Source organism: Manis pentadactyla, chromosome 1 (genome assembly GCF_030020395.1).
Source record: "Manis pentadactyla isolate mManPen7 chromosome 1, mManPen7.hap1, whole genome shotgun sequence".
Taxonomy (NCBI): Eukaryota; Metazoa; Chordata; class Mammalia; order Pholidota; family Manidae; genus Manis; species Manis pentadactyla.
Genome location: NC_080019.1, coordinates 155,488,325 through 155,508,628, shown reverse-complemented (window position 1 = coordinate 155,508,628; position 20,304 = coordinate 155,488,325). Strand labels below are relative to the sequence as shown.

At 39.4% G+C, this 20,304-nt stretch overlaps 1 protein-coding gene and 1 pseudogene across 4 annotated transcripts in view; both read right to left on the bottom strand.

Annotated features, from left to right (window-relative positions):
- Window positions 1-20,304, bottom strand: part of CRYBG3 (crystallin beta-gamma domain containing 3) — a 111,078-nt gene that overhangs the window by 79,209 nt on the left and 11,565 nt on the right. For all 4 annotated transcript variants that reach the window (XM_036916564.2, XM_036916565.2, XM_036916566.2 and 1 more), the window contains exons 2-3: window positions 18,077-18,143; window positions 4,248-4,678 (exon numbers count right to left, since the gene is read on the bottom strand). In XM_036916564.2, the coding sequence (XP_036772459.2) occupies window positions 4,248-4,678; window positions 18,077-18,143 (498 nt within the window). The remainder of the gene's footprint in view (window positions 1-4,247; window positions 4,679-18,076; window positions 18,144-20,304) is intronic.
- On the bottom strand, window positions 10,933-17,626 carry LOC118927830 (60S ribosomal protein L4-like; annotated as a pseudogene).

The following is a 20,304-nucleotide window of genomic DNA, read 5'->3' as shown; positions in this document are numbered from 1 at the left end:
ACCAGCAACATTCTTCAATGAACTGGAACAAATAATTCAAAAATTCATATGGAAACACCAAAGACCCCGAATAGCCAAAGCAATCCTGAGAAAGAAGAATAAAGTAGGGGGGATCTCACTCCCCAACTTCAAGCTCTACTATAAAGCCATAGTAATCAAGACAATTTGGTACTGGCACAAGAGCAGAGCCACAGACCAATGGAACAGACTAGAGAATCCAGACATTAACCCAGACATATATGGTCAATTAATATTTGATAAAGGAGCCACGGACATACAATGGCGAAATGACAGTCTCTTCAACAGGTGGTGCTGGCAAAACTGGACAGCTACATGTAGGAGAATGAAACTGGACCATTGTCTAACCCCATATACAAAAGTAAACTCAAAATGGATCAAAGACCTGAATGTAAGCCATGAAACCATTAAACTCTTGGAAGAAAACATAGGCAAAAACCTCTTAGACATAAACATGAGTGACCTCTTCTTGAACATATCTCCCCGGGCAAGGAAAACAACAGCAAAAATGAGTAAGTGGGACTATATTAAGCTGAAAAGCTTCTGTACAGCAAAAGACACCATCAATAGAACAAGAAGGATCCCTACAGTATGGGAGAATATATTTGAAAATGACACATCTGATAAAGGCTTGACGTCCAGAATATATAAGGAGCTCTCACGCCTCAACAAACAAAAAACAAATAACCCAATTAAAAAATGGGTAGAGGAACTGAACAGACAGTTCTCCAAAAAAGAAATACAGATGGCCAACAGACACATGAAAAGATGCTCCACATCGCCAATTATCAGAGAAATGCAAATTAAAACTACAATGAGGTATCACCTCACACCAGTAAGGATGGCTGCCATCCAAAAGACAAACAACAACAAATGTTGGCGAGGCTGTGGAGAAAGGGGAACCCTCCTACACTGCTGGTGGGAATGTAAGTTAGTTCAACCATTGTGGAAAGCAGTATGGAGGTACATCAAAATGCTCAAAACAGACTTACCATTTGACCCAGGAATTCCACTCCTAGGAATTTACCCTAAGAACGCAGCAATCAAGTTTGAGAAAGACAGATGCACCCCTATGTTTATTGCAGCACTATTTACAATAGCCAAGAATTGGAAGCAACCTAAATGTCCATCAATAGATGAATGGATAAAGAAGATGTGGTACATATACACAATGGAATACTACTCAGCCATAAGAAAAGGGCAAATCCAATCATTTGCAGCAACATGGATGGAGCTGGAGGGTATTATGCTCAGTGAAACAAGCCAAGTGGAGAAAGAGAAATACCAAATGATTTCACTTATCTGTGGAATATAAGAACAAAGGAAAAACTGAAGGAACAAAACAGCAGCAGAATCACAGAACTCAAGAATGGACTAACAGGTACCAAAGGGAAAGGGACTGGGGAGGATGGGTGGGTAGGGAGGGATAAGGGGGGGAGAAGTAGGGGGGTATTAAGATTAACATGCATGGGGGGGGTAGGAGAAAAGGGAGGGCTGTACAACACAGAGAAGGCAAGTAGTGATTCTACAACATTTTGCTATGCTGATGGACAGTGACTGTAAAGGGGTTTATAGGGGAGACCTGGTATAGGGGAGAGCCTAGTAAACATAATATTCGTCATGTAAGTGTAGATTAGTGATAGCAAAAAAAAAAAAAAAAAAAAAAAAAGGGCAGTTCCTGTGTGGTAACCTCCAACGAGTTCTACACAAGGGTATAAAGGGCATATAAAAGTGTAGGCAAAGGGTCTGTTTGTGTTTATACAGAGGATCAAAGCCTAATTGGGCTACCCCGAAAATGAACTAAGATACGATATGAAAAAGAACTTCCAACATCTGCACCCTCTGGAAGACTCATGCCAGAAGATGATCATCAAAAAACCCCAACAAAGATCCACGCACTGCTACAGCTGTAGATGCACTCATCCCACCAGTTCCTGGACTTGCCATGGGAATGAAGAAGGAGATATCTAAGCTGGCCTGTGCATACAGTAAAACAACAAAATTGGACTGGATCTATACTGTTGGAACTCAACCAAGAATTTGGAGAAGTGCAAATTGTAGCGCTCCAAAGTCTTACAACTACAAACTATTTACTGTTAAAAGAACATATGGCATGTGAACAGTCCCCAGGAATGGGTTGTTTTAATTTGTCTGATTTCTCTCAGACTGTTCAAGTTCAGTTGGACAATATCCACCATATCATAGATAAGTTTTCACAAATGCCTAAGGTGCCTAACTGGTTTTCTTGGTTTCACTGCAGATGGCTGGTAATTACAGATATGCTTTGGTTATGTAACTATACTCCTATTATGTTAATGTGTGTGTGCAATTTAAGTAGTAGCTTAAAACCTATACATGCTGAAGTTACTCTACAAGAAGATATATCAAAGAAATAATCAATCTTCCCATGTTTTCTTCCGCCTGCTACTACTATAGCTTTTCTTCTTCCTTCCTAATTACAACCCTTAAATAGAATTCGTGCCTCATATCAAATTTACCGAGTATCATAATTCTTCCAAGTGGTAAAGATACCTCAAGACAAATGCTGGGCATAGAAGCCACAGGGCATAAATATGCAAAGAAGTAAAAAGCTAACTTTTTCAAACAATAAGGCTTCTCTCTCACTTACCAACTTCACATTTCCCTGTATGGCCCCGGAAGATGACTGGTTAGCCAGAGACGGGTAAGATTCCTCAAGGGAGGAACAACCTAAGACAGGCACAGTCGCAGGGGGGCCATCAGGTGAGAAATTGGGGATCAACAGAGGTGAGGCTTAGAACCTCACCCCCCTGTTCTGAGAGAAATCTTCTACATACGTGGATGTTTTATTGCCCTGGTCTAGCTTGGATTAACACATAGTCTATAGGCACACACCTGATCATCTACATGTGCTCTCTTACAACACTAAACTATGTTTTCTACCTTTATCTTGTATCTACCTACCACTTCAGCATTTTATTAAAAATAATAATAATAAAGAGAGAAATGTGGTATCCACATATAAATCAAGTATAAAAACCAAATGAGTATTCATATTTGAACTGTTTATAGTTCACAATGCATGAGCAAAACCGAAAGTTTCTGTGATGACTGCCCTTGTACTGTTCACTATGTAACTTATTCATTATGTAAGAATTTGTTCTACATGTAAGAACTTGTTTGTTATGCCTCAGAAGATTGGAGACTGACAAAAATTAGGCTTGGGGTGGAATAATGATTGTGCATTGAGCATTGACTCCCCTATACAGAATTTTATTGTCGTTAACAACCATTTGATCAATAAATATGAGAGATGCCCTCACAAAAAAAAAAAAAAAAAAAAAAAAAAAAGAAGGACAGACTTCCAATGGTAAAATAAATTAGTAACCAGGATGTAATGTATAGCATAAGGAATATAGTCAAGATATTGTAACAGCCTGGTAGGGTGATAGCTGGAACCTAGAATTATGTATATAAATGTTCTCCCACTGTGTTGTACACTTGAAACTCATGTAATGTAATACTGTGTGTCAACTACCCTTCAATAAAAAATAATTATTAAAAAAAAAATAATTAAATAAATAAATAAATAAATAAATAAATAAATAAATAAATAAAAAATTCCAATTCATAGTAATAGTGCCTTTTGGTAGTTTTGAAATCCTGTCAGGGGTGGGAGGGAATCACTATTTTCCATTTTTTAGGGCTTTCTGGGTACTTACCATTAAAATTATTAAACTGATTCATATGAACTAGTTTTAAGGACTAAAATTCTAACTGAATGATCACCTACAACACCATGGGTAGGAATGTTACACACTTGTAACTAAAAAAATGCATCCTTAAACAACTATATTATCTTTTCTTATCCCCCTTTATTTGGATTCCATAAAGAAATCGACAGAATATGAATACAAACCTTAGGGCATTTTTGTTCCCAAAATGCACATACTGAACAAATTACTGTCTTAATAAAGGAAGAACTCAGACAACAGAAAACACTCTCATTCAAGGAAATTTTAAATTAGAAATAAATCTTGTACTATAACAACACCTATAAGTTATTAGCACCACTCCCTAAAAGAGCTCAAGAGGCCCTAGATTACATATTTGGGTACACAGACTCATATGTTTTACCTAGTGGCAGGGCCATTACAGAATATTGTTTCCAATCCCTTAAGTTAATAGGAATAAGTCTCAAAAGCTAGGTCCAGAAGTTCAGTTTTTTGACTAAGTAAATTTAAACTTACTTTAGTAAATCACTGGTTTCCTGTTCACTGTCTTGTGTTGTATTCAAAGAAAAGGCATCTGAGGAGTGTTCTGCTGAGCTGGACTCTTGTTCTGCGGGAAGCGCACCGGCTCCCAGGGAGCCACTGAAAATCTCCCTCTCTCCTCGGATCCCTTCCCCAGGATGCTCGCTGGGATCTCGTAAACCTCTCTCAGTTTTGTCATGGTCATCTTTCAGAGAAGGCTGCTTGGCTTCACCAACAGACGATTTCCCCGAGATATTGAATAAGTTACCAAGAAACTGAAAAAAGCTCTCCTTTGGCTGTCTATTGCTTTCTCCTCTTCTGGTACCTGCAGTGGAACTGGAAAAGTCACTTGGCTCTCTGGAATCTTCCTGCGATGGATGAGTGGTTAGCTTCTCAGCTTGGTTCCTCCTGTCCTCACTCTGGAGAATCTTTGAAAACAAAAGAGAAGCAGCAGCATCATTTAAAAATAACAGATCGACTGATAACCTATTATGTGACACTCTGTGCCAGACACCAGGGATACACTTGTGACCAAGACAGATGGCTTCTGATCCCTTGGGCAGTTTCCAGTCTGCCGAAGGCACAATGAGCGCAACTTGAAGCAAGCTGTACAGTAACTGTCACAAAGGGAGAAGGAAGCACACACGGGAACCCAGACAGGAGTAACTAGTCTGGATCTGGTGGTGGCGAGAGCACGAGAGGCTACCTCAGCACGCTTCTGGAGGACGTGCCCTCTGAGGAAGGCCTAAGCGTGACTCAGTGATGCTTGCACATCTCCCTCCCTTAGTCCTCTCCCCAACTTCTCCCCATCTCCATGTTTAGTGAGGTGTCAGCTTCTGAGGAGTGTAATATGACTGGAGGTTAGAGTACAAAATGAGAATGAGAGGTTAGTACGCAGATAGTAGTAAAGGGACCAGTCACGGCAAACCTTATGTACACTCAAATTTAGCCTTTATTATTACACATTAGAGAACAAGTAAACAGACTTCATCACTTAAGCACTGTGTTAACCTGTAAAGCCGCCACACTGTGTAAAACTGTTCCTCAAGAAGATGATGAGTGACAGCAACATCGTGTATCAAGTCAGAGAAGTCCACTGTTAACTCTTCATGGTAAAACTCAAAGTCCTGATATGTGCATTAATGCAACTTGGGGAATTTTTGGATATTAAAAACTTCCATGGGTGCCTTTTATGGCTCACAATTAAGTTACTAGTAAAGCACATTCACATTCATGTGCCCTCTGTGTGAGGAAAGACTCAGCTGCTATATCAAAGAGCTGGCTGGCATTCTATGTCACGCTCCTCCCTAAGAGCTTCATTAGCTTTAGGCCAATGTGCCTACTTACCCGGCCTTCCAAACATGCTCACTAACCCACTTGTAAAAGGAATGCACGTCCATCACTATCTGTCATATGTCACACTCACTAGTCCTTATAAAAAGAAAGCTCAAGTATGAGTCAGAAAAAGACCAGGACACCAAGGTAAAACCACCCAAGGGCACTGTAGGTTCACATGACAGTTTTGTAGGAAGCTAATCGTCAAAGGCAAGTGAATTTTAATTATAATATCATTTGTTCCCCTTGTTCCATGTTTTCATCCAAATTCAAAACAGTTTAAAGGAGTGTTTCACTAATAAAATTTAGAGTATGAAAAGTTGAAAAATGTTTAAAACCCTTTAGGCCCAGGAAATTAATTTCAAGCAAACAATATTTTCAGTTTGTTCCCACCTTAGGAGTTGAAGGACAATTTTAAGTAAATGCATATCATTTTTCTGTGTTAGGACCCTAATGTAACTTGTAAGTCTCCACATTTAGAAAATCACCAGCCTTCTAGAAGCACTCACACACTCTCACCTTCTACTGGTTCCAACTTCAACTTGATCCCATTTGCCTCCACCTCACCCGTCCAAACTTCTGATTATAGGAGCCTGCTCCATAAATTAGCTGTACTCTCCTCATATAAACAGCATAAATGTCTTCTCAATTTGCCAGAAGATATGCTAGTTGACGTCTTTAAAATACTGATGTGTGTAAAATATACACATTTTTTTGTTCTTTGCTTCTTTTAATTTGCTGTCATTGCCAGCCACGGTATTGCTTCTGAGTCAAAATGAACTAAGACTGTAACATGAACAGAATAGTGATTTTTTTCTATAACTAGTACGAATGACAACTCACTGTGAAGCTACTTGAAGAAATGAACCACAAGCTACTTATTAAAATATCATAAATATTCTGAAGATGCTTTAGAGATTCATGAGAGTCTTACAAAATTGGGGGCAATAGTTTAAGAGAGGAAAATTAAGAGAACATGGAGATTACATTTCTTGATATCAAAATGTCAGGACAAATAATTTCTGTCAAAAATATTATTTATTTCAGTGTTGCAATTATTATTTTTACTTGACAGCTCCTTTCAAAACATAAGAGACTGCTTTCTAAACAAGGAAAATGCATTTTGCTACACTAGTGAAAGCCTTCACATTAAACATTTTTAGTCACATAATTAAAGAAATTTTTGTTTCTCCTTCCCCTCAATTTTCAGCTTTGCTATTCCAGAATCTTTATATCTTCAGTTTATGGAAGAGCAGTTTTTTCAGTTTCCTTAAGTGTCTTAATTGCTTAATTCTTCCCTACTAATCTTATGAGAAATGTGTATCAGTAACTAAAATACCATCAACAACAAAGTAACTAAATTTAGAAATAAAAACTAGAAGAAAAGAGCACTGCTATTCAAAGTAAACACAATAAACTCTGTGCTTATATAATTAAATTTCTAAGTCTGATCTAAAACAGCTGCTCTTTGCCCCTAAATAACAATAAAGTTCAGCTTGCCACAAGCGTGGGCCATGTTGCCTGCCAACAGGACAGTCTGCCATTATTCGAACAAGTGGGTAGAATGAAAGCCCTCAGGATCCAAGTAAACACTAACAAAACATCAAATCCAGTTGCTCTCAATTCTGTATATTCTGCATATAACATATATGCTACTGATGAAGGCATATGCATATTAGGAATCTAAATATTTTTCTCTTCATACTCAGTATGTTGTAACGCAGTGCCCTTAGGTTCAAATTCATTCATCTATCTAGTCTCTTTGCTATGTGTCCAATACAGGGAAACACAGGAAAACATTAGGTACACTGATTAAAAAGACTTAGCTGTGGCTTCAAGAAACTTATAGTCTAGCAAGATACTCATCACTGTATCACTGTGTGTTGCTTAGAAGGAGCACATAGTGGAAGACACAACACATTGGGGGACACAATTAATTTGACGAGGGCTGGGAAGAATCCACTGCATACAGGAGGTGACATTTGAGCTTGATCCTGAGGGTGAGAGGAACATTCCAGACACAGGAATAGCAGGCACAAAGACACACAAGTGTGATGTTTATTATGGCAAGAGTGTGGCTGAAGAAGACAGGCACACATAGGACAGAGAGTGATGCTGATAAGATGACCAATTAAAAGCAGAAGGGGAGGGATAGCAAAGTCACAGATGACTAAATTCTCTAAGTTGGGCAACCACTTGAGTAGATAAGCCAAAAATGGATACAGGAAATAGAAGGAGAGGTGAGATTAGGGCCTCTGTGGGGGTGTGGGGAGGTAAGGCAACGAACTATTTAGAAGTCAAACATGTTATATCTTTGGTCCCGATGATGTACAAGTTGAAGATGTCTGGAAAGCAGTCAGAAGCACAGTTGAAGAATGCATTGTGGCAATACACAGTGTGTGCAGGAGGAAGGGGGAGCTTTATAGAATGGACGATTAAAAGGCAGGCACAAAGGAGAAGAAATCAGTGTGGGAGATGAGAGGGCCAAAACCAGACCAAGTCATCCCCCCAGAATCCCGGCCTCCAAAGGCAAGGGACAAAGAGCGTTTCCAGAGGTAAAGGTGAATAAATGCCAAATGCCACTGTGAGGTCAAGGAAGATGGGGAAGGCCCTCACTGTTCTTTGACATTAGGCACACTTGTACCTCAGGAGTTGTGCATCTCCTCTTCTCTCTGCTCAGAATGTTCCCCAGAAGGCTGTATGACTCACTCCCCCTCACCTCCTTCAGACCTTAGAAGTCATTTCTTCACTGAAAGATTTCCCAGGCACTCTACCTAAAAGAGTTAATTTTTCCACTCTGAAATTGTCTATGCCCCTTCTCTGCTTTATTTCTCTCCTCTGTACTTGCTAGTATAAAATACTCATACATTTAACATTATTTAATATGTTACTTTCTCTAGAAAGTAGAAGTCACAGGGCAGGGATTTCTGTCTGTTTTACTCTTTGCAGCACCTTGATGTGTGCCTGACAGTAAGAGGTGTTCAAATAACTGTTTGTTTAATAAATGAAGGGATGAGGACTAGAGAGAAGCCCTAGGAAAGCAAGGGAAATAGTTGTAACAGCTCAGGAATTTGAGAGAACAGCCCCAAACTCAAGGTGTACTGCAGTGGGCAGGTAGCCAGGAAATAAGGACAGTTAGCAAATAGAAGGGACACATCTGAGAGATTTTTTAATGAGAAGAAAAAGAGAAAGACAAGATAATAGTTTAAGATCCAAGACAGAAGATAAACTTTTTGTTCCTCTTTTGTGGATCAGCTCTATACCTGTGGGAAAGGGAGTAACCACTGAACAAGAGAGAAGGATCACAGGTTCCAGAAGGAAAAGCAGAAGGTGAGATAGACATATAATCTCTAATATGTCTAATAAAGGGCAAGTATTATATATTATATATATATATCCTTGGAGCAGAGTAGGGACATTTCCTTTTCCAAGTAAAGTGGTGAGCAGTTCTGTAAGTGGCTCCGACCTCAGCACAGTGAGATGAGCTAAAGGAGGGAGGCAGAGGTGGAGCTGGGATTTGGGCTCCTGAAGCAAGAAGACTTGGAAGAGTATTTCTGCAGAAGGCGGCAGGAGGCTGAAACCAGGTGTACAAAGTAGTTAGGGTCACTGTAAACTTTAACATATTCATTCATTCATTAAATAAATAATGAACAGCAAGATAATACTCTAGGTGCTTAGGTCCAACAGTGAAAAATATACCAACAGCCCTGCTTTCATGAAGCCTATATTCTAGTGATATAAGAACTCATTTGCAGGTTTAACTGGCATTAGTTTGCACATCCCTGAGTAGCCTATAGCAGGTGGCAGGTGCTGTCCCAACGTGGTGACTGACACAGGGAACAGGGTAAGAGAATGTTGCTGGAGTATGGTGAGTGGAAAATAGTGAAGAGTCAGGAGACTCCTCCTTAACTGCCTCAAACACGTGGCCCAGTCATCCTTTCAGCTCAGGGTCAGCCTTCACAGAGCACAGCAAGAATAATCCTTTGGAGCAACCCGACCCCTGGTCCTTTGCACCTCAATTCTAATGACCGCTCTACCTGCCCCTTTGGCTAAACCTGACCCTCATGCTCCAACATAACCCCACCTTTGCCTCCCAATCTCAGGCCCTCCCTCGTGTTCACACCGTCTCACCTTTCCAGCTGTCCGCCACCACTGTCCCAGGCTACTACACACCAGTTCTCCTGCTTCAGCAGCGTCTGTCCTCTTACTCTGTCCCTTTCAGCTCCCAGAAATTTTCTTATCTCTTCAGTCATCAAATATGGCCAATAATCTCAAAGCCTCTTTTGTTTGTTCCTTGGTCATTGCCACCCAGAAAAAGGGTCCAGTTTTATCTTTTCCATATTAAGTGAAAAACTCTTGCTTTAAAAATCCACAGGGATACGCACAGTAATTGATGCCAGTTCAGGCTGCCAGCAATTCAGGATTTTCAGCCCCTGCTGGCAGTCAGTCTGCAACCTTCCCCCATTTTCCCCAACAGCTATTTCAAACCTTTTCTGCATCCCTTAAGCCACCCCCCCCCCCATCATCCTATGCCCTGGCTCAGCAGAGGGCCTTGTCTCCTACTTCACAGAGACACCCCCTTGAGTTCTGCCTCCCCGGCTCCTCCGCCTGCATCCTAACGGCAGCAGCTGACCTGCTGCCTTCACTCACCCTCACAGGCAAGGCGGAAGGACTCCCCCCAGGCTGGTCCCTCCACCGAGACTTATCCCTTGCCCTCTTTGCCTAAGAAACTCCTACTACAATAACTCAAATTTTTCCAAATGGAAATCGCCTACATATCATACCAATGAACATTCCTGACATCCTGTTTTCCGTCACCACAAGGTGAAGGCACAATTTCATATGCTTTCATTACCATCATCTAAATTATTAACATTTAGCATACACACTAAAACCAGCCCTTTGAATTCCAGTTAGTTTTCTCCTAAGATACCAGCCACAGCATATCACTTAGCAAATTTGTCAATATTTGAGACTCTACCACCAACAGTTGAAATTTCCTCAGTTTTGAGTAAAGTATTTATCAGTTTATTATTACTGCTATCTTGAGTTAGCTATAGTTTAAGTGGTAATAAAATTTTAAGTCGAAAACACTACTTACCTTCATTATAATGGATTTAGTTTGTGCTGGATTTTCTGAATAACTCTGTAGCAACTATTGATACATACCTGCATCAACAATATTTTTCAATAAATAGATTTTACAACTGTTCAGGTACAAAGATGAGCTATTTATACCCTTATTATTGAAGTAATTTTGCTTGAAAGGTAGTATTACATTTTTACCACAGAATTATTTTTCCACTAAGAAAGTAGAACAGGCAAGCATATTATGCCCTAAGCTGGTCATTGTTTAACATAATAAGTTATTTGCAACTTTTATGTCACACCAGTATTTGATCAGTTCTAAGATGTCACAAATAATTTGCTACTAAAATTAGTTAAAAAGTTGAAATTTCACTTGTTAAAGACTCACTTGTTAAGAATGAATTCAAGGTTATTATCTGTGAAGTTACTTTCAGTTTTTCATTTCCATGCTATTTCTGATAAAGGGATGTAGTTTTTATATATAGTATATACCAAGTAAGTTCCCTTAACCAACAGGTGACCCAAAACAGTCATCATGTGTGTCAGAGGAAAAAAAAAAAGGGGTAAAAATTGCTGATCTAAGTAAGAAAAGTCTGAGCTATACAACAGTTGTAGGTGTGGACAGAAAGGAAGGGCTGTTGAAAGGCCTTAGCACACTGCAGGAGAAAAATAGAGGACCATTCCCCAATGTCAAGATTGGGTAATTGGTGGCACCTTTTAGCAGGACAGGGAATACAGAAAGAGAAGGAAGTTAGGATAGAAATACACTGAGTTCAATTTTGCGTATGTCAACCCTCAGACCCAGTGATATTCACAGGAAGGATTCATCAAAGAATAGGTTCTATCACCCTGAAGCTCAGGAAAAATACACTGGGCTGGGGCAATGGGTGAGAGTTTTAACTTAAACTGAGATGTTGGTAGAAATCAAATCAACCAGAGCAGATGTGTAAGGAGAGAAGGGAACAGGATGACACTAACATAGGGGAAGAGCCATTCCTTCCTGTTATGGTATAGAGACTTTTTCAGAGAAAACAACAGGCCAGAATAAGTGTTTTTAATTCTATGAGAACTTTTTAGAGCCCTGTCTAAAGGTTCTGAAGTCAATATCTGGCACCATAAACTTACTCACAAAATCTAGATTCAGTACATGACCCTTCACATGCAGTTTGCATTTTAATAAGGTACTCTGATTCACAAAGTAGGACCATTCCAGGTCCATGACAGCTGTAGCTGCTGCAGATCAAACCACATACCTTATAATACATTCAACACCCAAGAACTATAAGATAGCAAGGCCTCAGACTGGCACTAGCCATAGTGACAGGCATAAGCCCTGGCGGTCCCTTTGGTCGGTCACCAGGACTGCCCAGTGACACACAGTGCGCTCTCCACGTCAGACACTCTGATGGCACTGACTGCCTTATGGAATTTTCTACTTCTTGCTGAAGTTCCTATGTATATCTCCATGTATGCCTTCTTTTCAAATGTTAAAGAGAATCAATGTTTCTAACAGCTGACGTCTATACTATTAATCCAGAAAAAGCACCATTCTCAAGTATAGTTATATTTCTAAGTTTTAGTCAAAGTTTATATGGCAAGAGGCAATTGTTTTCATGTGCATTCTACTTGATATTGTGCAGTGCTGTACATGTTATCTCAATAAATTCTAAAACACTTCTATGAAATACGGAGTGAACACTCCCCACCAGAGATCAGCAAACCAAAGTTCAGAGAGGTTGAGTAAATTCCCCGAGGTCACAAAGCTACTACATGGACGTCTGGGTTTTAAACTTTAAGCCCAGATTTGTCAGATTCCAAGCCTGTGTTCTTTCCCTTCCTGCAAATGTAATTGTAAAACTGCTCCAAGGAGGTGCTGTGGCTACTGGAGACAGAGATTAGTAGCTGACTGTGGGGCTCCAGGCAACTCATTCCTATCATCAACAAGGGAGCTTTGCCTTAACCTGTTTATATATGGGTTTCAAGTATGATTATAGTTGAACTTTTTTTTTAAAAAAAGAGCTCCTGTGTTTTGGGGGAAAAAAAAATTTGGAAATCTCTATATTAAATTGATGTCATTGCTGCTATTATCTGTATTGCTGAGAAAAAGGAAAAACAAGCATTTATGAAGACCATCATATATTTTAAAAATTAGTAATTTTCCCCTAAGAAAATATTTAATGCATTTAAATTTGACTACCATTTCAACTCTGTCTGAGGAGTTGAAAAAGACCAAGAAGGAAGGAGAGTTACACAAATCAACATATGAACAGATGCATAAATTTTCAATATTTATCTTGCTAAAGAGTACTGTACTCTTAATACAGGCATTAAAGAACAATTAGCAGCTATCTTCAGTGAGATAATCTTGAGCTACAATTTTTCTGTTTTTACATATCAATAAACAGTGGCAACAATAAAAAATGTGTGGTTCTTTGTAGTAAATTACTTATAAGATTAAAAATAACTATTATGAATCATTAATAATAGTAATATGCACTAGATTGATACTCTTTGATTATCCCTAGGAACATCATAAGCATATATTAATCAACCACTACTTAAAAGATGCCAGAATCTTCACCAAAGTTGTATGATTACTTATGGGCAACAGTTCTAAAATGGCCTGAAAGTTAAATTTTGTATAAACTAGATGCCAAGCTATTGAGAAAAACCCTAATAATCATCAATTTATTTAGGTCTGGGTTGGAGAATCTATAGCCTATGTGTGGTCAAGATCTCATTAATTTTACTTAGCTCATGATTCATTTCTGATAAGAGACTTACTGTTTTAAAAGTAAAGCTTACAAGACCCAACTCTTCTTTAATAGGAGTTCTTTTTGGTAAATTTAGTTTATGAATATACCATATAAATTAAGTTCACAAATGGGAAACATTATGGTATAAAAACACAAATGAATTCTCCAGCCTTTTCTAACTGTGTTTGTCAAGTGATAATCTCCCTGATATTCTTCAGGCAGAAACTACAAAAAAGAGATAAATGTTCTAATTAACACTGTAGATAAGCCACACATATTGATTTCTTCTCTTGTACACTCTAAAATTAGAGCAAAGGGATTTTTAAGTTATAAATACAAAGAGATAAAGGAGTAGATATTAGCAGATAGAAGATTTCAGAAAAGGCTTAGGAGGCAAAGGTCGATGGTAGGCACAGAGCAGAGGAAGCTTCTATTGAAATGGAGAACTCTGATCCTAAGGGAAACAATCCACCCCAAAGACAACCTGAAAAAGCTTAAGATTTGAAAGCACCACTTAGGTACCACTATTTGGGCAGTGTAAGATACAGGATTAAAAATGAAGGGTTTGGGTGAAAATCTCTGAATGGAGTACTTGAGACCCAGGGCCCCTCCCCCACACCACCCAGTCAAAAGATTCTCCCTCCCTCCCAACAAAATATACAGAGAACATCCCTAAACACATGGGCAGACGGACGCTGATGTATCAAAGGCCATCCATAAGGAAATGTCTGGAAACCTGATAAGTCTAGAGCTCAAGAGGGATGTCAGATAGAGATATGATTGCCAAGAGAAAGCAGTAAGATTGGAAGAGTGTATTTTAGAGACTGACATTGAGGGGGGCTGAGGACTCTATGAAACACCTACATGAAAAGTCATTTAGTCAGAAGAGAATCAGTGAAGGAAAACAGATGAAATAGTCAGAGACAGGAATTTAAACAAAGTACTATATAATGGAAGCAAAGATAAAAAGAAAATTTCTGGAAAGGAAACAAGACTTGGAAAATCAAGTATCACAGTTGGTTAAATAAGAACTAAGAAAAAGCCACTGAATGTGGTTAGCAAGAAGTCACTGGTTTCATGGTATGATTTGCACTCATTTAACAACTCCTCGTTGACTATCTACGACCCGTCCCAGGCAGAGTACTGGGTTTGCCACGTCTGACGAGATGTGACACAGGAGTCAGAAAGCATTAAGAATTCAACAGTGATTAGGATGAACCTTCATAAAAAGTTTTTGGTTAAAACGGTAGAGTCAAGTGCAATGATAGACTGAAAGGAAACCAGGCCTGCAAAAGGAAGCCATTTTCACCATGTATATTTAAAAGGAAAGAGAAGCCAGTAAAGATGGAGGGAAGCATGCAGTCAAGGCAAGCTCTGAGAGAAGGCAGCCAGGCATGAAAATTCCTTGGGAGGAAGCAGAAGGGAGAAGGGCAGTATAAGATGCCTTCTCTTCTATTTTTTATTATTTATTTTTCCTCACTGCCTCTCCAATCAGGTCTTTATCCAAAATCAGCTGTCCAAACTGGTCTGACCTTTTTGGCATGAACAAACTGACACAGCAGGCCTTTCTCCTATGGTGGGACTCTTTCCTGGGGGCCTCTTCCCGGCTGCTGGTTTCTTGGCTGCTGCCGTCTTTCTCCCCAAAGGCTTCTTCTGCTCAATGTCAATGGCCTTCTTTTCCTTCTCCCCTACATGGCTTCTTGCCTGGAACCTCTTCATCTGACTGGCATTGTAGCACTGCTGCTTTACCCACCCAGTCTGGGATTCCTGGCCTGGTAAAGAACGGTGTCCCAGCACATGGTCTCCACATGGCCAAGCTCACATATGATAAATGTGATTCTCAGGTTTCCTAGTGAATCCTTCTTCAGGACTCTGTGATGAATCTTCTGTGCGGTGTTTGGAGGGCTCTTTGGATCTCTGGGCTTTTCAACACCCTGTTAAGGTCTATACTGAGTATCTTATGCATGGGAAGCTTGTGGTTATTCCTGAGGGAGGCAGCTTTACAAAGCCAGGTGCCCAACAGCTCCTCTAACTGGTGGAAAGGACTTCTAGTCCTAAGGCAGAAATGTCCCACATGCCCACCAGGGACAAGTCTCAAGTATTCAGTTTACTTCCACTAAGCATAGTAATTCAGGGATGTTTCTAAGGCCTTGAAGATACCTTTGTCCTCATTAAAGATGATGCAGGCTCCCCTGTGCTGATATGACACCAGTTTCTCATTTCGTCCTCACCAGCTTTCTCTGAAAGGCATAGACCTTTTTGATATCATTCCAGGCCTTAAGTTCTTTAAGAAGCAAAACAACTTTTTTGTCTTCTTTTGGCCTTCAATTTTATCTTCAACCACCAAAGAAAGTTCAGGAACTTCCTCAACATGGATGACCTTTAGACATGACCAGTGCTGGTCAGGCCGAGCCTCAGGGCAGAGCGGGTAGCATATAACTTCTGTGCTGTGTTCACTCTGGATGTTAATGGCCCTGGGTTTCAGTTGGGGAAACATGTGGTCCCTAAGACATATATTTCCAAAGCACCCTGGCCAAAACCCTGCTTCAAACTCCGGGAATTAGAGCCACAACTCTGCCAGTACCCAAGACTCAGCACTTGGGTTGGTGACCTACTAATTCACTGACAGCACAGGGCCTGTCTGCTGTTTTTGCACAAGTTGGTGTGAACAAAGTTCAAAATGTTTGCTTGAATGGGTGCCCTGAACTCAGTAGACAAAGTGGTATTTTTACCAGATGACTGCCCCTTTTTGGAGTACAGTGATATTAGTGGATAAGCACATGCTAAGCCACGCTCCACTTAACCAGGCAGCTCCTACAGGAAAAGCCCTTGCTCTCTCATTAATAACAGTAGACATGGATGCCGCAAGAGTCTAAGACTGCAAGATTATAGACCCCACAGAAAAATTAAGGTAGAATGTGGACTAACTGGAAGTTTTGCCAGCTAGATATAAACTTGATTAAAAATACATATATTCCAGTGGAATGGTAGATACAAGTGTTAGAAACAGCTACCAATGTTACCAAACCAGCAAAATTCATATAGCACATTAACATTTTAAGACCTAAGAATCTATTGATGTCTAAAGATTATATAAAGCTTCAATAGTTTCTAGATGTTTGAAAAACACAATAACTTTTATAGCTAAAACAATCTTCAATGTCTTGATTTGGTATTTCAAGGTGAAAAACAAAAAAGACATGTGTAAGACCATTTATTATATGTAAATCTATTACACTTCAGGCTCAAGGGAAAATGCTGCAAATTTTAAGACAATGTCATAAAATTTACATTAGATGGAAGCATGGCAAGAAACAGCACATGACAGTGGAGTGCTGTTTCAGGAAACTCTTCATTAGAAAGAAAACAAACATATTTTATGCCAACTGCTAAATGAAAAAACTTAAATTTACACTCTTTAAAGTAACAAGATCATAAATACTGTTGGTAATCTTTTTTCCGCCAAGGTATGGGGCTATTGGTATTATCAAATTATATACTTTTGATGTCTGGCAGCCCCAGGTCCCTGAACAACCGAGTCTGTGTGGCTAAGTTGAAGAAACCCTACCAGTAGTTTACAGAAATCAAAGAGAAAGTTACAGGGCCCACATGCTCAGGCTTCCCCAGTGAGAGTGACATGGTGCCCCTTCTATTTTGGGCCAATTGGACTGTCCATATATAAGAACTCTATAGGCCTCAAATCCTAAGAGAAACCGTCTCTTGACTGTGAGCCATATTAACTTGGGGGGCCAGATCCCAAATTGAAATTATCTTGGGCACTCAAAACAAGATACTAAAAATGGGTAGAAAAGATTGTAATCATGGAGGCCTGGCCACTGCATTTGCTCAGCATATATATATATATATATATATATATATATGCTAAATCCACAGAGCTGTGACTTTCAGGAATGAAGGATTATTGTAAATTAAACTAAAAGCCAAGTTTGAGGACTGAGGGCTTTTATCAGTGGGATTAGAGCTGAAGTAGTACATTATCAATTATAGGCTAAGAAGGGAAACAAACGGAGACCAAGAGATAAGGGAGCAAGGGGCAGGGAGGTTTGCAGAAAGTCAAGAGTGGGTATAGAGGCAATGAGGGATTAAGATGTAATGACAAGTGGCAGCCAAAGAAACTTCGAAGTTTGAGATGTGAGAAATAACATACTACCTACGACACAACTCAAGGTTGTACATAGAGCACTAGAAGTGAATATCTTGAGAGAATGGCAACTCAAGACATGCAAAAATGGTAGGAGAGGAAGAAACCTACAGAGCTTGTGCGGTGGCCAACCATCAGGCTGTCCAACAACTGGCTGCAAAAGAGTAGGTGGGAAAAGTTCTACAGCTTGGAAGGAGGTTTCAGCAGCTAAACTCACAGAGGAATGAAGAAAGATGAGGGAAGCAAGAGGGGCTGATTTAGTGGCAAAGTGCAGATAAGAACACCACTCTCAAAACTTTCTCTCCAGTGTTGTTCTTCCCCCATCCCTATCCAACCCAAGACGCAAATGTCCACTAGAACTGGGCTGGATTTCCATGGAAACAACATAGTGCTCTTTTGGAATGTAAAATGAGGTGACAGAATCTAAAAGAAGGAGCAAAAATTAAGAAAAATATTTGCTTGATATAAAATATTTAAAACAATACCTTTACAGCTTCTGATGAAAGTACATTTTCCTTCTTCTGACTTGTACACATGGGCTCTTTTTCAATACTGAAAAAAAAAAGTTTCTTTTGAAATTAAGAGAATTACTAAAATCATTGTTTCTGTTTCACGCAAAAACTGAAAGGTCCTTTATCTGCAATGCTCCAAAGATTCACATACAAAATGTTATACTAACAATATGTTGCTTTCAATCGCTATACTTGAATAACATTGAAACATGTACATCCAGGTTTCAGAAATTTGTGAGTCCAAAATGCATTATATTTTCTTGTTGATAATCAACATCACAGTAATGCTGTGCCTGAACAGAGCAGCACCAGTGTTCAACTATCATCATCTTGGAAACTATTTACATTCTCCGATTTTATTTATATTAAGGTACTCCATGGCCTGATCTTTTTTTAATGCATATGCTGAGTGCTATATGGAATAGAACACATTTCTACTCAGCAAGTTTTTATAAACCTATAGGGTCATCTGGCAAATTTTGGGAATAGTTAGAAAATAGATGCAGGCTTTTCTAGCCCCTAATGTGTCCCAGATGGCACCTTACGAATTTTATTTCCCAGATAGTCACTACTGTCTTGTCTGGAATACCTCCACAGATGCTGTATGAGATACATAATAAACTACTTTGTCCAGGAGGCACATAGACATTTTAGGTCTAAAAATTTATATTTCTATGTTTACACATTATCTTGTTTTCATACTTCCATTATCACACACAAATTGATAGCTCCACTCTAAAGATTATCATGACTTCCACCACATGCTGAGAATTATGCTTGGTCTGGAGGATGTAAGAACGAATAGGCAAGGGTCTTTCTGAAACTCATGCTACCGGGTAGGGGAGGCTGATACACAAACAAATACTACAGTTTGGTAAGAGTCACAACTGTTGAATGAACAAAATGCCAGGGAGCACAGAGGAAATGAGAAGCAGCAATTCTGCCTGCTCAGTGAGTGCCCACAGAGGAGGTACACAGGCAGGGAGAAATGAAGAACAGGGCATTTTGGGAAACCATGTTTTGTTTGTTTTTAATATGAGACGGGAGAACAGAAACTTGGGACAGGCAGAGATAATCCTGCTAGAGATGAGAATGAGACCAGTGGTTAGTGGATGCCAGGCTATGAAGAACCGGCCTGACCTGTTACAGAATTTGATCTCTGTTCTACTAGCACTGGGAAGCCTTCAGGCAGGGGACAAGCATAAAGCAGGAGCATGACCAAGAACAGGAAAAACATATGGTATCATGGGGATGGATGGTAGAGGGAATGGAAAAATAGTGTCAATAGCTCAAATAGGATGCAAGAGAGGATACAGTTTATGCCACTTAGATTTTCCTGTCCATTAACTCCAGGGCAATCATGCAGACTACCCCAGGGAACAAATGGTAATGAAAGAAAGACAGAAAGAAAGATCACGAACATCTGGAAAAAAACAAATTAAAACTTCATTGTCTCAGACTTTATGCAGATTAGGCATGGACCAACAAGATACAGCCTTGTTCTTAAGCCTTTTAAGTGTGTCAATGGGAAAAGCAAGGCAAGCATTGAAGATAAGTATGAGCTGTGTGTTTAACACATGGAAATTTTATAGGAAAAAACAGGGATGGAAGTAGAAAATAATATTGTATGATACGCCAAGTTCACACGCGAACAACGACCTTCTTCTCCTGCCTACAAAATCCTTGGCTTAGCTCTAGCTTAATCTGTACTTTTTTGTGTGTGTTCCTACTATACCCAGGAAGATATCCAGCACTACACTCACCAGATTCCTGCTTCTTACCATAATTAGAATTTGAACTCATTAAATTCAGAAACTGTATCATTCATGCCTATATCCCAGAGCCTAGCACTGTGCCTGGCACTATGAAGGCATTCAAATATTATTTGTTAAATGAATTTAAAATATATATATATATATATCAAAAAGATTCTCTGTGCCTGCTTACCTTAAGCAGAAACACTTGTCTCATTGGCAATAATGTAAATACGCAGTCTTTTTTTCTTAATGTAGTGGTATGTAAGCCTCTTGAAAGAATATACCATCTACTCTCATTCCAAACCATCCTTCTCTGAAGGTATAAAGAGGGAAGTAGGGCTGGGAGAAGAAAATTACTCCACAGGAACAAGGTCATTTTCAGTTGATTTAAAAGCAAAAGACAATAAATGAGATAGTAAATAAAAATACTCGAAACACTGGATA